At 50.8% G+C, this 16,941-nt stretch overlaps 8 protein-coding genes across 8 annotated transcripts; 3 read left to right on the top strand and 5 right to left on the bottom strand.

The window, feature by feature from the left end:
• Positions 1–151: 151 nt before the first annotated feature.
• On the top strand, positions 152–1,948 carry CC77DRAFT_940092 (amidase; the record flags this gene model as incomplete). The annotated part of the gene is made up of 3 exons (XM_018534712.1): positions 152–421; positions 469–880; positions 969–1,948. The coding sequence occupies 3 exons, from the start codon at positions 152–154 to the stop codon at positions 1,946–1,948; spliced, it is 1,662 nt and encodes a 553-aa protein (XP_018384098.1).
• Positions 1,949–2,007: 59 nt separating this feature from the next.
• CC77DRAFT_205464 (hypothetical protein) lies at positions 2,008–3,134 on the bottom strand. The gene is made up of 4 exons (XM_018530629.1): positions 2,656–3,134; positions 2,471–2,609; positions 2,307–2,421; positions 2,008–2,240 (listed from the first exon to the last, which is right to left on the bottom strand). Exons 1-4 carry the CDS (start codon positions 2,853–2,855, stop codon positions 2,068–2,070), a joined length of 627 nt encoding a protein of 208 aa, XP_018384097.1. The 5' UTR covers positions 2,856–3,134; the 3' UTR covers positions 2,008–2,067.
• On the top strand, positions 3,088–4,382 carry CC77DRAFT_205649 (hypothetical protein). Its single transcript, XM_018530630.1, has one exon. The coding sequence runs from the start codon at positions 3,415–3,417 to the stop codon at positions 4,081–4,083; it is 669 nt and encodes a 222-aa protein (XP_018384096.1). The 5' UTR covers positions 3,088–3,414; the 3' UTR covers positions 4,084–4,382.
• A 915-nt stretch (positions 4,383–5,297) lies between these two features.
• On the bottom strand, positions 5,298–6,592 carry CC77DRAFT_1063299 (hypothetical protein; the record flags this gene model as incomplete). Its single annotated transcript, XM_018528618.1, has 3 exons — positions 5,298–6,226; positions 6,276–6,416; positions 6,472–6,592. 3 exons carry the CDS (start codon positions 6,590–6,592, stop codon positions 5,298–5,300), a joined length of 1,191 nt encoding a protein of 396 aa, XP_018384095.1.
• A 2,174-nt stretch (positions 6,593–8,766) lies between these two features.
• CC77DRAFT_206865 (putative membrane protein) lies at positions 8,767–10,197 on the bottom strand. The gene has a single exon (XM_018530634.1). The coding sequence runs from the start codon at positions 9,926–9,928 to the stop codon at positions 8,951–8,953; it is 978 nt and encodes a 325-aa protein (XP_018384094.1). The 5' UTR covers positions 9,929–10,197; the 3' UTR covers positions 8,767–8,950.
• CC77DRAFT_206467 (pyridoxal phosphate-dependent enzyme, beta subunit) lies at positions 10,189–11,521 on the bottom strand. Its single transcript, XM_018530632.1, has one exon. It carries the CDS (start codon positions 11,385–11,387, stop codon positions 10,449–10,451), a length of 939 nt encoding a protein of 312 aa, XP_018384093.1. The 5' UTR covers positions 11,388–11,521; the 3' UTR covers positions 10,189–10,448.
• A 679-nt stretch (positions 11,522–12,200) lies between these two features.
• On the bottom strand, positions 12,201–14,176 carry CC77DRAFT_940032 (NAD(P)-binding protein; the record flags this gene model as incomplete). The annotated part of the gene is made up of 3 exons (XM_018534707.1): positions 12,201–12,626; positions 12,681–14,069; positions 14,123–14,176. The coding sequence occupies 3 exons, from the start codon at positions 14,174–14,176 to the stop codon at positions 12,201–12,203; spliced, it is 1,869 nt and encodes a 622-aa protein (XP_018384092.1).
• Positions 14,177–15,143: 967 nt separating this feature from the next.
• CC77DRAFT_206630 (hypothetical protein) lies at positions 15,144–16,714 on the top strand. Its single transcript, XM_018530633.1, has 4 exons — positions 15,144–15,548; positions 15,602–15,721; positions 15,780–16,153; positions 16,220–16,714. The coding sequence occupies exons 1-4, from the start codon at positions 15,384–15,386 to the stop codon at positions 16,653–16,655; spliced, it is 1,095 nt and encodes a 364-aa protein (XP_018384091.1). The 5' UTR covers positions 15,144–15,383; the 3' UTR covers positions 16,656–16,714.
• The last annotated feature ends 227 nt before the right edge of the window (positions 16,715–16,941 follow it).

Below are 16,941 nucleotides of genomic sequence, written 5' to 3'. Positions count from 1 at the left end.
CCAACGCTCAACGTCATTCCCGAAGCTGTCTATTTCCAGTCCGGAACCGCTCTTACGCACAAGGCGCCTTAGAGCATTTCTTTGAACATATTTCCCTCTGCAAACATATTGTCAACCAATCTTACATACAACCAAGTCTATATCTGATACCATGACGACAACATCTTGGGAAGAAACAGCAACGCAGAAGCGCGAGGCCATCTTGGCCGCTATACCGAAAGAATGGCGACTAGAGAAATTGCCGTCTGTAGAGGAACAAGTTGATGTCACCGAATACGTGAAGCAGTACTTCAGCGAGAAAGAGCTTGAGATCACAGAAAGCAGCGCAGATGTTATTGCGAAGACAGTGGCTGAGGGAAAGTGGACCGCTGAGGAGGTCACGAGGGCATTCTGTCACCGAGCTGCCGTGGCGCATCAGCTAGTACGTCGTATACCACATAAGTCGAGCGAAACCTGCTGACGAGGAAGCTACACTGCCTACATGAGATCTTCTTTGATGCTGCCATTCAAGACGCAAAGGCCCTCGATGCATACTATGCCAAACACAAGAAGACACTTGGGCCTCTTCATGGTCTACCTATCTCACTCAAAGATCAGTTCCATGTCAAGGATGTTGAGACCAGTATGGGTTACGTAGGCTGGATTGGCACTTTCGAAGGTAAGAAGGGTACTGGTAAAGAGAAGGTCTTTGAGAGTGAGATGGTGAAGATGCTGCGGAATGCGGGCGCTGTATTGTACTGCAAGACGAGTGTGCCACATACTCTTATGAGTGGCGAGACGGTCAACAATATCATTGGGTATACACTTAACCCGAAGAACAGGCATTTGACTGCTGGTGGTAGCTCAGGCGGTGAAGGCGCATTGATTGGTATCAGAGGATGTAAGTCGGCTGTCTCGTTACATGGCACAAACAAGCCCAAGCTTCTGCTGTTTTGGGCCCAATAATAGGATCATCTAACGTGTTACAGCGCCAGTAGGATTCGGTACTGATATTGGCGGCTCCATCCGTATCCCCGCCGCCTTCAACGGACTGTATGGCCTCCGCCCCTCTACTGGTCGCCTGCCATACGAAGGCATGGCAAATTCAATGGAAGGTCAAAACACTGTTCTTTCAGTAGTCGGACCTCTCGCGACCAACGCAGCCTCCTTACGCCTCGTCACCCAAGCCCTCCTCCAACAAGAACCTTGGCTTCACGACCCATTAGTCCATGAAATCCCCTGGCGTGCCGATCAAGAGTCCGAGATTAAGTCTGCAAAGAAGCTTTGCTTCGGCGTCTTACGAACAGACGGCATAGTGAACCCCCATCCACCCGTCAGCCGCGCGATCGAAATGGTTGTCAAAGCTTTGCGCTCCGCTGGACATGAAGTCATCGACTGGCAACCACCTTCTCACCGCACTATCAACGATACTGGTTTCAACTCGTGGATCTACGATGCAGGAAAAGATGTTCGTTCCGCATTTGCGCTCTCAGGCGAGCCAATGGCACCTCAGGTCTCGTTTTACCAATCCCTTGAAAAAGAGTACACTGCCAGCGAGATCGCTGCTATAAACGTCGAGGTGCGCCGCTTGAAGAAGGAGTACATGGAGTACTGGAACAGCACCATTGACAAAACGGGTACTGGTAGGCCCGTCGATGTGATCATTTGTCCTCTTGCGCCGTTCCCTGCTGCGAGGAAAGAGAAGTACAAGTACTATGGCTACTCGACGTGGGTGAACACGCTAGATTACACAAGTGTTGTTGTACCGGTCACAAATGCAGATAAGAGTGTTGACAAGAAGGACGAGGGTTACAAAGCGATTGACGAGCAGGATAAGAGAATCCAGGATGATTATGACCCGGAGATCTACGACGGTGCGCATGTTAGTGTGCAGCTTGTTGGACGGAGACTGCAGGAAGAGAAGATGCTTGCGGTTGCGGAGTATGTAGGCGGTCTTCTCCACGCGTAGGGTTTCATGTAAGGTAATTACATTATTTGTATGGTATGTTCTCTATGCTAACAGAATGACAAAGACTGTGCCTGCGGTTGTGTGCCCCACGCTGAAAGACTGAACACATATTATAGGTATCAACGAACGGAAGGTCTTGTTGTAAGCATCCCAAGAAGCATATCGAAAGGACAGTCTTTCAAAATATGGAATCGTTGCGCGATATTCTTAGCGCTACCTGGCATTGGGATCAAAAGATCCACGAATCTGCCAGTGGAACAAAATTGTCTCGAGTCCCAAGTGACGGAGCCTACTATCGCAGCATCGGAATGTGCTCTGAAACCCAAACGATCGACTATCTTTTGGGAAATGAAGTTACCTTCTACCTTTCGAGACGAAATAACGCAAATGATTTCGGTTTCTCCAGTCACTTTGGACAAGAGTTTTATGTTCCGTTTCGTTTTTTTCAAAGATGGAATCTCTGTTTGTTCAATCTTCCCTGACGTCAGTGACTGAAAGTGTGAGACATGTTTGTTAACTAACAATGTTGAAGCGATTTGAACGCTCCGCCGATACTGAGAGACGAGGGTGTACAAGCGTGGTAGTGGGTAGTGGAGGGGCTGATCCTGCGTTCGCCACAGCTTTTACGCCGTCGCCATGATAAGAGATAAAAAGGTACTTACTACGGAGACGTTAGAAGCTTTCTTGAAGGTGGAGAAAATACTGACATGTTGACGTGATTGATCTTATCTGCGACATGTCCGTTAATTTGTAGCGCACTGTCGTGGGCTCCATTCCCAACAACGGCTGATATGTGTGCCACTTCTTTGGCATTTGTAAGACGACCAATGGCAGATGCTGATGACCCAGCTCTGTCTTTCAAGGAACGATTGGAATGACTGACACCGCTTCCGTAGAACATACTCATCTTTGAAGCGCCGGGATCCAAAGCGTAAGGAACGGGTGAATGAAGGCACTCAGCTGGGGGGCCACGCTGTATGTGAAGGCTGTCCGAGCCGCCCGGCTCACGCCCGTATCAAGAGCGGCATGTTTGGTTCTGAGGGCTCTTACAGGACGCTCACCGTTGATTAGCTTGATCGCGGGGATCACTATCACGTGGCTCGTCCCGCCATTCAGACGATTTGCCGCGTCGCTACCGGTCAAGTGAGAGAGGCATAGCGTCTCACAAGAACGAGCGCCACCCCTGCCAGGTCCTGTCGTGCTGATGATGTTCAAGCTTGAGATCTGCCCCACTAAATCCTCCTGTCGTGCAGCAGGGCTCATGCGAACACTCAGGCGCACAGGCTTCCTCTCAGTTACACGAAACCGAACCTTTACTAACCCCTCAGCATTGTCGGCGCTCTTAGGGATGATGGCTCTCAGATAGAGCGCTGCATTGGCCGAGCGCTCACCCCAGTGTTACAGCGCATGCTGAAGGCGCGCGGGTACCAGGCTGGTTGCGACGAGGTTGCCTCTCACTGCACGACATGGGCGATCGCGTAACATTAGCGCAAAAGCTTGTCGACAGTTATCGTACAAAGGCCATCGAACTTTTGGTGGATTATCTCCAGAACAAGGATATTCGCACAGACGCCGAGCAGTACATAGGGCAACACGACCCTTCCCCAGCAAGGCTCGATACGGCATTTGAGCAGCACCATGGGTTCTTGCCGACACGTTCACATCATCGCAACGTCTCTCAACCACCAGGAGCGGCCCGCCAGAACATTTCGAATGCCAGGCACAGCTTGAACACTCCACCCACCAGCGCAGGTTCAGTCAAGTCGCATGCTTCGAGCATGGCTGCTGCAGGCGTAGAAAAGATATTATTTCTATCAGGCGACGACGAAGGCACAGATGTGCCAGTATTATCCAGACGCGCGCCAGGGAAATACAATCTGATCAAAGACCAAGTCGCACACGGTCGCGGCCTAGTTACTGGTAGATTTGGGGTGGATGAGTTGGTACCTGTACATCATCCATCCGTTGGCCACACATGGGAAAATGTGAGGTTTGCTGTCAACCTCACTTGGCGTCGTCGCAATGAGTATTCAACAAATGTGGACACATTCCACATCGTACCAGCGAGGTCGCTCGACTGCGACGTGGTCCTGGGATCTGATGCATCCATGGAACGCCAATTGCCCTCAGGTTAGTCTACTGCAATCTGCAGGAACTGCGTTTAACACGCTGACCCGTCTGTGATGACGAAAGACGTTCAAGATGCACAATCACCGCAAGCGCGCTATCCACAAACCTTTGAAAGAGTAGAAGAACTCGACCCAACACCACCACCGCATGCGCCTACGGCGCCCTCGTATGCCTATCAACAATCCTCTCTACCACCGCCTGCTGTCCAACGGACATACGAACGCGTACAGGCCATGCGCGACAATCAACGTATGCACACGGCTGACCCATCAGCTTCGGCTACCCACCCGAAGCATGTGAACCATGGCCAGCCAACACACACGATTACCCCCCTTGCAACTCAAGAGGGCTTCAGCGGCCAACTTTATGTAATTGGTTTCTGGGACAAAACACCGATCAAGATGTCGTTCGATCCGAACGATACGGGAGAAGCCTTTTACCAAGCATTTCATCAATGGGCCGTGAAACGAGAACGTGTGGATGATCTTGATCGACAAAGAATGACGCTGATGCTCAAGGCAAACAAGGATGCACCCAATGATGGAGCTTACGAACTCGGTCTCGAGGAAAGTGATCTAGAGGTGTTCTGGGAGACAGCCGTGGAATGGATACTGGAAAACAAAAATCCAAAGGCACCACATCTCTTCGCGACAGTAAAGTTCGAAGCGGGATGAAGAGCTTGCATAAGCGAGTATATCAACATTTCGTTCCTGATGGAAGAGCACCTCTCTCATCACGTAACACACCCATCCGAGGATACATAAATGGTGCTGTTTCTAGCACTACCACGCCTCCGCCATCATCATCGGCAGTGTCTCGCGCAAGGACCGTAGGACATGCACATAGCACACCTCGAGCTGCGAACAGACTATTGAGATCGGATATACGACTGAGCAAAAGCAATGCGCGCGGTCGATGGAAAGAGCCACATTGCGGGCAGCATAAGAGGAAGTCCGGGGTTCGTTCTCACAGTAGACCGCAGCTTTCAGCCGTATAGTGAAGAAGATGAGCATCACACAGAAGTGAGCGCGGGGACAAACGATGCGCGACAACCCTCAGACACAGTGTCTAATGGAGCGTGGACTCAGTACAATGTAGCGATTGATACTACCAAGGCTAGCTCGATTGCTACAAAATCCATAGCACATAGCGGAGTGTGGTTTCAAACACTTCTGTCTATGAGAACCAACGCGTATACGAGTGGCCATTATGTAACCACTCAAAAAGAGAAGCGGCCGTGAAAGAGCCGTTGCGCATTGCGAAAGAAGATCCCTGAACGCTCCGCATCGGTCACAAATGTCGAGGTCTCGATGCCTAGCAGGGACGGGGCATAAGTGAAGATTGGCGCATACGGAAAGTCCGTACCAAACAAGAGATTTGTCATTGGTATGTCATACGCAAGAAGGCCACCAACTTGGTGGAAATATGTTGGGCCCGCTGAATCCCAAAAGAAGCGCGTCTGCAAGGCGTCCATTGTGCGGTTGTAGATAGCTGGAAATGACTTCAACAACCGATCTGCAACGGAGGGAAATGCGCCACCGACGTGTGGTATAATGTAGTCGATATTCGTGAAATTCAGGATCGTCTGCGTGACTGCGAGATCTTGAAGCACGCGTGCCGTTTCGAAGTAGAACTCGATATTGCCAGTCGGGTACGTAGTAGGGTTTGCTTCCACCAGTGAGCCGTTCACACGCATGTATGGCGTTGTGGGGTGTATATATATGATCTGGCCTGAACCGCGCGCGTTCATCGCTTCGAAGAAAGGCATAAAGGTTCGATCACCAACATATCGACCCTCAAAGTTGGAGTAAAGCGCGATGCCGGCAGCTCCGAGCGTATCGAGCGCATACACTGCTTCTGCGATAGCGGCTTGTGTGTATGGTAGCGGAACGACAGCGTAGAAGGAGAAGCGGCTTGGGTAGGCTCGAGCGTACGCTGCAGATTGCTCGTTAATCAGCCGAGCAAGCGCTGCGGTGGCAGCTTCATTTCCTGGGTAAACGTTCGCACCGGGCGATGAGAAGGCCAGAACCGAATGCGAGATGCCTTGACTGGCCATGAAGTCAAGATGCGCAGTGACATTCCATGATGGCGTCGGATTTCCGCCGGCTGTGGGAGCTATTGTACGAAACCAGTCAGGTACACAATGCGCTATGACAGCTTGTTAGATGTGCGTCCAAGGCTTCGAAGCAGGGCATACCATGAACGTCAATGATGTTGGTGAGATTTGAAACACTGTGCTGCGCGAGCTTGGGTGCTTCGACATCCAGATACGTAGCGGCGATGCTCTTAAGAGCAGAGGTCAAAGCAGAATTTGGAACGGCTTCAAGAGTGACAGAGTCTAGATGATATGATCAGCAATGTTGAGACAGTTCTTGCAAGTACGAGGCGGGTACCAGCTCTGGCACGCTGAGAGACAGACTGAGCGATCTCATCTCGCGTGGACAATCCACTTGCGTAAGCTACAAACGCTGTTATCAGTGCAAATGCAACAGGCAGTGTCCTATATGTCTTCATTCTAAGGCAAAGGAACATAAACTCCCTAAGTGTCGCTCACAGAGCAAACATCGAGGGGGGGATCGTTTTGAAGTGTACCCTCAGCGGATGGATGCGCGAACGTCATATCAGATTGATGAGGAAGGTTTCCGAAGCTCATACAGTTGTTTTGGCCAATAGATACACCATACACATGATGCGTAAGCAGTGCCGCCGGACGTCAGCACGGGAGCGGGTAAAGAGGCGGTCCACGCTAGACTGAACTCTGCAGACTAGCCATGAGCTTGCGTAACCGATATCCTGCTGTGTAACCACGATCGTGGTGTTCCGGTATCGTATAGGTGGCTTCCAGGCCCCTCGGCAAAGCGGATGGTAGACTGTGCGGGACAGATTCTCGAGAAGCTGGCTCAAGCAAGACCCGCGGCTGAGATGCGCAGCCGCAAGATCGCTCGATAATTTTCTGGTGTTGGGACCATTACCCATGTACATAGAACCATACGCGACATGTCGCAAAATATCGTATGAAGGGCGTGATACGCATGCGCTTCCCAGCTCTTCAGTTCCCTCTACGCATGCTGGTTGACGTCATCGGTTCCGGCGAGTTCGTCTTCATCGAACATGTACATCCATCTGAGGACTACTTGTGCGTCCATTATACCATCAGCATTTCCCCATAGTAACTTCGCTTCGAACACTCTGCTATAAGTGCTCTTGACAGGCACTATTCCCAATGACCCTGCCCTGGCATCGGTCTTTATTCACCCTCTCGAGCAAGACCCAGCGCGACAAGCTTCCAGCCGCCGCGGCAGCCGGGTGCCGGTGAGCAGTTTCAATCCACAATGGTTTGCTGCAATCAGTGTCGCGTCAAGATTTTCGAGATGGGCGGTCGCGGAATGTTTTGACGGGGACGCGTCCGTCTCTTGGTGAGCCCGAAGTATGTACATGTCAGCGCGCTAATGACACGCTAGTGACGCGTCGACATTGGCAACGGAAGTACGACCTTGACTGAAACTATTATGTCTCTCCTTCTTCCGCAACCAGGATGTATGACAGGTATTGAACTATTCCATTACCAGGGCGCGGAATGCTGCGGACCTCTGCCAAGAGACAGCCATATCCTCTCGGTGGTAGCTTCTCCTGTCCTATAAGCACTAACATCCAGAAACAGCCATGCACCTGCAAAAGACATCTTTGTCGGACATGATACACCGATCGCGCAGTAACAGAGGAAAAGACGTGTGAATAGCTTTGAGAACCAGTTAACTGCGCAGCCAAAGAGGCCAGAACACTCAAACAAAGCGCAAGGTAGCGCAACGTGACTTGGTATATGACCCTGGGAAGTAGCATACCGGAGTAACGTCCGGAATCTGAACCACATCGACAACTCGTATATATGATTTACGGCCGTAAATTGGGTACGCCCTCTTAACAGACCATTCCTCACGTCAGTCTTAGGCAGCTTGCGGATAGTCTGGCGCATCCAAAGATGCTACCAGTTTTGAGGCTGTAGAGAAAGCCTATAAAGCATTGCTCTCCTCCGCCTGAACATCTGGCTAACTGTCTTCACTGAATTCCGACTCCTATAACAGACCGAGAAAACACTCTTACACAATCATGAAGTTTACACTTGCCGCCACTGTCATCGTCCTCGCAGGTATCGCGCAGGCAAGTTACCACTCCAAAATCTCTTGCGAACCTACATGTAAAGAACGCGGCTAACAATCTACTTAGGCTAACGTCGCTTGCTACTGCACTGGGCCAGCCGAGCTCAATCCAGACAGATTCGCCAATATCTGCTGCACTGACACCTCCGGGGTGACGTTCCCCGACGGAAGGGATCGACCTGGTAGTTGGGATGGCAGGAGCGGCGAATGTCGATTGCAGACAGATGGGCTAGGCTTTACGCTGAACCAGATGATCAATGCTTGGGCTCCGTGCTGCAGGAGTACAGGGCCACAGGGCCCGAACGGAGAGGACTTGTTGTGGGGTGGGAACTGCAATGATGTCTAAGTTGAGGGAACAGTAAAAGGAACTTCATAGGTCAGAGTGAGGCAGAGTTTCGAACATGGTCGTAGCAGAAGCGCTGGAAGACAACAATGACGCGAACGCTGCAACGCCGATCTATACGCGGGCGCAATACTAAACAATCAGTCCCAAGTCCTCGAAGCAGTGTGCACTCAACATTGTAAATGACTTGAACGTGAAGCCCGTTAACATCTTTAAGATCCTAGTCTCTCTTTACGGACTAAGAAGCGAGTAGGGCAGGCCGATAACTCATGTTTGCAACCGCTCCCTTCCTCAACAATATACGGTTCAAACAGAGTACTCCTGGGCACATTGCGCTAGTTGAACATCCTCTGAGACCGACAGCACGATACTCTAGCAGTCATCCTGATATGTACCGATGTTCTCTTCCGGAGTCGGTGGTATCTGATCAGAGTTCCCAGTCCCGTCCATATCGAGCGGGTGCCTTCCCAATACGATCTCCAAGATGCCACAGAACACGATGGGTGCGAGGAGCAACGTTAGAAGACCGAGAAAGTCTCTCACAAACCAACTATAATTGTCGTTGATGGCAGTCCAAGCTGGAAAAGCGATCAGACCGTATGCTGCACAAACCGACATTGGCGTAAGGAAGAATACGGCGAGAGATTTCCAGCTGACCAGAAGATATCGCAGGCGATACGCAAGAGCCGTCGGCAAAAATACTGCGACGGCATTTGGCCCCATCCACCACCAAGGGAATTTGTTCAGTACGATAAGAGGCTGGTTTCCATAGTAGTCGTATATCCCCAATGGAAGCAGGATTTCTTCGAGGACCAGATCCAAGATCATCGTCAATCCAAAAAATGCCCATAACATCCGAGTCGTCGCGTTCTTATGCAGCAGTTGGAGCCCCAGCTGCATTATCGACGCGTAACCGAACCAGATTGGGATCCAAGGGACGATCTCGCGTCCTAGAATATGGAACGAAACGTAGTTCTCGGGCCAAGGGTAATAAACAGCTCCTAGTACATCGATCATAGTTTCTGAAAGTACATTCATGCCACCACTCAAAGGCAAGACCAACGGTAACAATGAGCGCGTGATTCGGGCGTCACGGACACCACATGCGACTGCGAAAAGGCCACTGACTCCTGTCAGAACCATGGCTATTACATTGCCCTTGTCTGAGTAAGGCGTATCCACTGGAGGCGAGGGAAGTTTGAAGCGCGGGTCAAAGTCGAAATGAGGAGTTCCTTTCTCCGGACGCTGGTGAAGATATGATCCCGCAAAGGCGATAACGACAACTGCCAACGATGCTGACCAAATTAAAGGCTTCTGCCATTGTCGAGTTTTGGTATGGATGGAATCCATGTTGAGAGTAAGAACAGTAACAGAATGATGGTTCTGCCTAGAGGAAGATGAATTGTAGGGGAAGATACAGGAGGCAAGCAGGCAAATCGAAGTGTATAAATCATTGTGCGCTCGTAGAATAACGTTATGTTCGGTCCGTCTAACTCAATCGCGTCATAGTCTGGGAATTGCATGTGTGGACTGACTTGTTTCAGACAAGTCGGAACCGAACTCATGCATAGCAGATCGTCCGACATTCAGGAACCGAACCGTGTCCTAGAAGTCGTGCCTGGGTATCCGTTAATGCTAAAGTATTCTCAATTCTCCTTTCGTCGACCTGCCTCCATCGACCGTCGTTCTAGGTTAGATCACGCTCTTCAGGTAACGATCTTTCTTTGTAGTCCCAAGTTTGGAAGAATTTGGATGGTGCCGAAGGTCACCTACCGTGATCATCTCGGCTCCGAGGTTTTTGACCCACTTCTCCCTTGGCACGCCGTCAGATGGCAGCATCGGGCATCGCATTTTTGGCAAAGAGACTGCATTACTCATACAGATCTCTATGCATGTACTTAAGCCCCGTATCGCACGCGACCGTTACTACAGTCTTGTCGGGTCCCAGTTGCTTTGCCAGTGCAATGGCAGCTGTCACGTTGAGACCGGTGGATGTACCGACAAGGAGTCCTTCCTCCTTCGCAAGACGTCGACACATTGCACGACCTTCGTCCTCCGGGACTGCGCATGCGTCGTCATAGAGGTCCTTCTCGAGAAGAGGCGGTATGTATCCAATTCCTATGCCCTCAACGCCATGCACACCACTCCGCCCCTCGGTAATAGTGGGCGCAGATACTGGCTCAAGAATTCGAACATGAGTTTTTGGCCACCGTTCCTTCAAGATTTTCGACACGCCCATGATCATACCAGCTGTACCGACGGCTGCGCAGAACCCGTCAATGCCGTTCGGAAATTGATTGACCAGCTCCAGCCCGAGTGCTTTGTAGCCAACGTAAGCGTCAGCGTTGTTGAATTGGTCGGTAGGATAGTAAGTGTCGCCCTGAGCAATCGTCCTTGCACGTTCTATCATCGATGGAATCAAGTCTGCTGTGATGCGACCAGAAGGGCTGTTGACCAGATCCACTTCAGCGCCGAACGCTGCCATAGCTCGTAGCTTGTCGACCGCGTAGGCGTTGGACGATACAACGTGGAATTTGTAGCCCTTGACAGCACAAACAAAAGCGAGCGAGGAGCCGGTACTGCCTCCAGTAGCTTCTACAATGGTCATACCGGGTCGCAAATCACTTCTCCGCTCTGCTTCTTCAATCAAGGATCTTGCCATACGGTCTTTGTAGGAGCCCGTCGGATTCAGTGATTCAAGCTTTACAAAGACCCGCGCGCATCCATCTGGTACAACTCGTTGCAACTGTACGCATGGGGTGTTGCCGATCGCATCGAGGGCATTGCCCATAGGAGGTGATTCAGCCATGATCAGGGTGAGGTGAAGGGTTGTTGTATACTCAGGAGTGCCAGGGGTCGCAAGCGTCTTTATTGGTACGGTTGTACGAAACTTGCCATTTCAGTGAGGTCTTGCGTGCTTGCATGCGGGGTCGGCACTTCGGCCAGTCTCGACAGGGGCCGCCGCCGCCGCCGCTGCATCTGTACCTACACTAACACCATCATCTGTCTTCATGTCCAGGACTGACAATACGATGTCGCACCGATTCTCGTATCTTTTACAAGCCTTCCGATACGTGCACTGAAAGGTCACTGATAGGCGCTACTGCTCGCGAACGAGGGCCCGCACGAAGGAAGGGTTTTCCGTACACGACAGCAAGTCTTCACCTCGATTGTACAGGCATCGATACCCTCGCTGAAGTCACAAGAAATGCTGCCGAGAGTTTGGTATGGAATCTCCCATGTCTAGATCTCCCATAAACGATTCATTAAAGGCGAAGTCCGCGAGCCTGCTCTTTACATAGCTGCGTCCAGGGATCACAATTCCACTCTCCAAATCCCATGATCGTTGTAGGGTATCACATAACGAGCGGCCCGTCTCGACTTTTTACTTGCGCTACCGTTCATTGAATCTTCTCCTGCAGTCTGCTGTCGCGCTGACGCTACGACTAGGCTGACAATAGCTCATAGGCGGCAGCCCATTTACACCTTGAAGAACGGCCTTACCATTTGTCGCATCCACTGTTCCATCTTGTCGACGCGCTATTCGATAGCAGCAGACTTCAAATGCAGATGATCTCCACTACGAGACTGAGAGTGCAGATGTTCGACTGACATACTCGAATCAAGCCCAAAACCCGGCAGCCTTAAGTTCTTCGATTGTCCCTTTGAACCCGACGACTTCCCCAGGATCGATACCCAGCTCTTCTGGACTGATGAACTCTTCAGTGACCTCCCACGGGTCGCACGCCTCTCCATACTTGAATTGCTTCGCTAATTCGTTGCCCATATCGCCGTACAGCTTCGTCACTGTCTCCATGCTAATTTCAGCAAACACACAGCTCTTGCCGGTTACTTCCGACCATACATCGACCATCTCTTGGAACGTCAACTTCTCTAGCGCGACGTTGGCGTATCTACCGTAAGCCTTATCACCAGTGGCAAGGGCTTGACGAACCCAGATACCGGGATTGACAGTCATGTCGCCAGCCACGAGCACTTTGGCGTCGGCTTTCGTAGGCAAAGTCTGAATGTACTGGCCGGTGCCGGGCTATATGCTGGGTTAGTATGATGCGTCGTACAACAAGGGCTAAATTTGACATACGTATTCGATTGGCTTGCACAATGGGAAGAAGGCCATGTTCTGGGGGTAGTACCCGAAGTACAAGTAAGTAGTAATAGCAGCAAGCTGAGGCAACTCCGCTTTGATGCGCCTGTCGACATTGGCCTTATAGTCCATATGTGGTGCTTCTAGCTTGCCCCAGAACCGGCGCTTGGCACTTGGAGTTGTTGACCAGATGTAGTGGTCTACGGTACGAGTGGCGGCAGCAGCTCGAGCAAGATTCATGCCATGTCGCTCTTCGATCTCACCAGACTCGTGCTGGCTTTTACCCTGGAAGAGCGATTCCCACCAGTTCGTGACAGCAAATACGGCATGCGCACCTTCAAAGGCAGCTCGCAGGGACGCCTGATCCTCAAAATCAGCCTTCACAACCTCGATACCCTCAGCTGTAAGCTTTCTCGCCGCATCACTGTCTGGATTCCTGGTAATTGCTCTGACCTTCCATCCAGGGTTCTTCTTCATAATATTGACAACTCCACCACCTTGGCTTCCTGTCGCACCTGTGACAGCGATGATCTTCTTACTATGGTCAGGCCAATCCTTGAGCGTACCAGCCAATCCGCTCTCTTCTCCATGCACCAGATTGAACCATGGCTCGAATACGGCCTCTGAGCGCTTCGAAAATGCTCCGCTCTTGTAGCCTGGATGACCCCAGTCTACAAGTTTGTCGTGCGCCACCTCGATGGTTTCACCTGTCCTGAGATTTTCCTTGTCGTCAAGGAAGCAGTCGTAGCCAGCGAAGAGTATCGACTTCATCATCAATTGTTCAGGATGGAAAGCTTTGCTAAATCCAGGCATAGCTTCAGTCTCGATTGGGCCCAGCATCACAGAGTTGACGGAGATGTTATCCTTGGCCAGCAGAATGGGTCCAGTCGTCTTCGCCCACATGGCCGACGCTGCCTCGGCCGCGCAATACTCCGGGAAAGTCTGGCATGCGTATACACCTAGCATGCTACCTGTAGTGATAATCTTACCGCCCTTCCGTCCTGGGTTGTTGCGCATGTAGTGCGTCGCCAGTGTTGTGCCATATATTCTTCCTTTCACCACCACGTCGGTGCAGCTGGTATCCGGTTCTGGAGGTGGGCTGTTGATGGCTGTATCACGGTATTTAAAGTTGAAAACGGAACCGCGATCAACAAAACCAGCGTTTGCGATCAGAACGTCAAGACGACCCCACTTCTCCCAGACAGTCTTGAAGAGGTTGACTTGCGAAGCGTAGGAGCCTACGTCGCATTGAACGAAGATGGCTGTCTCTTCTTTTGGGTCAATCGATGAGGCGACGTTGTGTCCTTCACTCTCTCGTCGACCACAAATTGCGACGCAGTACCCTTTCGCATGCAGATGAGCTGCTAGCCAGGAACCGATGCCACTCTATCAGGTTCTGTTAACGATTTCATTGTTTACATTCATGCGACGTGACTGACCGTGGCACCGGTAATGATTGCAACTTCTCGCTCGTTCTGCGAAATGGAGCCCATGTCGTCAAGTCTCAGTATTCGAGAGATAGTCGTGGTGCATTTCTGAGGGGAGATCGATCATATTTGAAAGAGCGGGACGGTTGTATCTAGCCGCATTACTCCCCAATTGCCTGAACGAAGACGCTCGTCTCTGTCCAGCACTGGGGCATGACGCTTCCCACATTGCATCCCAAGAAGCTAACTCGATGTTCGAGAGAGGAGTAGTTGCTTAATTTCGCCTTTTTCCCGAGCCGTTACACGAACTTGCAGCTATTAGCGCGACTAGCGCTTCTTCGTTGCCGTACCAGGTGTTTGGCATGAACGCTCGCAAGAATTAGTGTAGAAGCACTTGCCAAAGTTTCTGCAAGTTGATGCTTCACGATGCAGCCTTAGATCCCTCTCGCCATGGAAGATTCCAGTCCCGATGTTCATCTATTGAACTGTCGTGGAAACGATGGCACGCAGCAAAGATGGGCGATTCCAACGACGTGGATCGTCCGCAACCGCGCCACCTTGGCATTACGGCGTGGTCCACAACCAGCTTGCCGAAAGGCGGGTGGGGCCACGCTACGTGTGCTCAGATGTGACTTCGCAGTGCCGACAGTAGGATTCAGCGCGAAGGATTGTGATACATATGTACAGGGAAAGTGTTCCTGCGCTACAGATATTGCCTGTCAGACGGGACGCTTTTCTTGCCGCGCCTCTCGTGGCGAAGGAATCCTGCTTGATGGTCGAAAGAATACCTAGTACTGCAGCGATAGCGACAGAATGACTATGAATTCTACAGGTGTATTGCAATACGTCGTTAGTCATGCAAGAGGTCTGTAGGCTCGACTTGTGGATGCGCTGACGACCGAATGCCACAGGTTGCGCCTTCGAATCATGGATACAACAAGAGCAGAATCACCGCGATACTATCAATTGCAATGATGTAGTCTGAGATGGCGCTTCCACTGGCATTTTTGCTCCGAAGGAGTACCACATACCGCTGCTCATTGCCAATCCAATCTGACGGGTTCACGAGCCGCCTCTCAGTGTTCTAGGTCATAACAAGGGTTACCTCTTTTAGGATGTGGCGAGGTCAAAGCTGTACGTGCATGCCGGGAAAGTAACCTTGTAGCTGTCGTTCATGCTCATTGCGTACATATAGGAGGCTAGGTCCACCTATTCGAGCCCCTTCGCCCCTTGGGCATATTCATGCAGCGGACTCGGGAAGCAGATTCATTCCATGACAGCAGAAACGATACCCATCGAAAATGGACAACAAGTCGGCGTTCTGGTGACTTCTTCAATCTCCATCCTAATAGTCATAGTCGCTGTGGGTCTGCGGATCGTCGCCAAAAAGATCGGAAACAGGATTGATTATAGTGACTATTGTATTGTCGCCGCCGCAGTAAGTCGAATAATGTAAAAGACGGCCGTTCTGTTTCTGAAAACATCTACCAGCTATGGAATACTGCAATGCACGCGTGCTGCATCTCACTAGTCACATATGGCGGTTTTGGGTTCCACACAACAGAGATCTACCAACGTTTTGGACCTGAGACGGCAACGTTCTTCTTCAAGGTGAGACCGAGAATCAGCCCTTCCAGAATCCACATTTCTAATTTTCTTTCCATTGTAGGGGATAATGTCCTTTTCGATACTGTGGAATGCCACTGTGTGTTTCAGCAAACTATCGATTCTATCAATGTATGCTGCACTTATACCAATGTCATCTATGTTGCAATGGGCCCGTATTCTCGGCGCTCTGGTGGTAACGTGGAACATCGCCAACATACTCGCTGCTTTCCTGATATGCCGACCGCTCTCAAAAAACTGGAACTTCGCATTGCCGGGGACTTGCGGAAGTCAACCGTCTTTTTACTTCTCAATGGGGATCGTCAATCTCATCACAGATGCTGTGATCATCGCATTGCCCATGCCATATCTGTACAAATTACGAATAGCCTGGCGCAGGAAGCTAGCTGTGATGGCTTTACTCAGCATTGGAGTTGGGTGAGTAAACATTGCCGATGATTTCATCTTCCCTTATTGATGTTGAGATGCTGACATCTGAGGCAGAACCTGGGCCATCACCATATACCGACAAACATTGCTACCCAATCTAGACTTCACGGATATGACATACGAAGGTGTGCTCGCGACAATACTTTCTGGGCTCGAGCCTGCTGTCGCAATCGTTCTGGCGTGCATTCCGCTCATGCGTCCTTTGTTCAGTAAAACAAGGAACACCGCCAACTCCAGCTTCTCCTACGGAAGTAGCACGCATACCAGTCTTTTCTCGAAGAAAGGAGGCAAGGTACCTGATCTCGATCCGACTGCCACGTTCTCGGAACTGATGGACGACAACGATGCTTCTTCACAAATCGAGCTACAGCCTATCAAGACTTCGCAAATAGTTCGTGTCTCATCTGTATGTAGTCATCACAAGCAAGTACCAGCCAACTTAAATCACGCCATCACGGTCGAGACAAGGTGGGAAGTGAGAAGAGAATGATCTGGAGGCGCCTACATGCGACGTTAGTATTTCGTTTTGGATTGTCAGCTTTGCTTTTGCGAGTGAAAGATGGGCCGGAAAATACATAGAAACGTAACAAGGCAGGTACTCATCCGTATCAACCTATTGTAGACTCACAGCAAGCACAACATGTCGCTTTTGAAAAGCATCTTTCTATGAGAGGCAGGCAGAGTAGCCGATGGGAAAGAGATGATGTGCTATGCAATCCTATTGCGCGTGCATGTACTCCTGCGACTGAGCTTACTCCAGGGCGGGCTTGTGATAT

This window comes from Alternaria alternata (genome assembly GCF_001642055.1).
Source record: "Alternaria alternata strain SRC1lrK2f unplaced genomic scaffold CC77scaffold_15, whole genome shotgun sequence".
NCBI classification, from domain to species: Eukaryota; Fungi; Ascomycota; class Dothideomycetes; order Pleosporales; family Pleosporaceae; genus Alternaria; species Alternaria alternata.
Note: the sequence above shows the minus strand (reverse complement) of the source record. Positions and strands in the feature narration are given on the sequence as shown.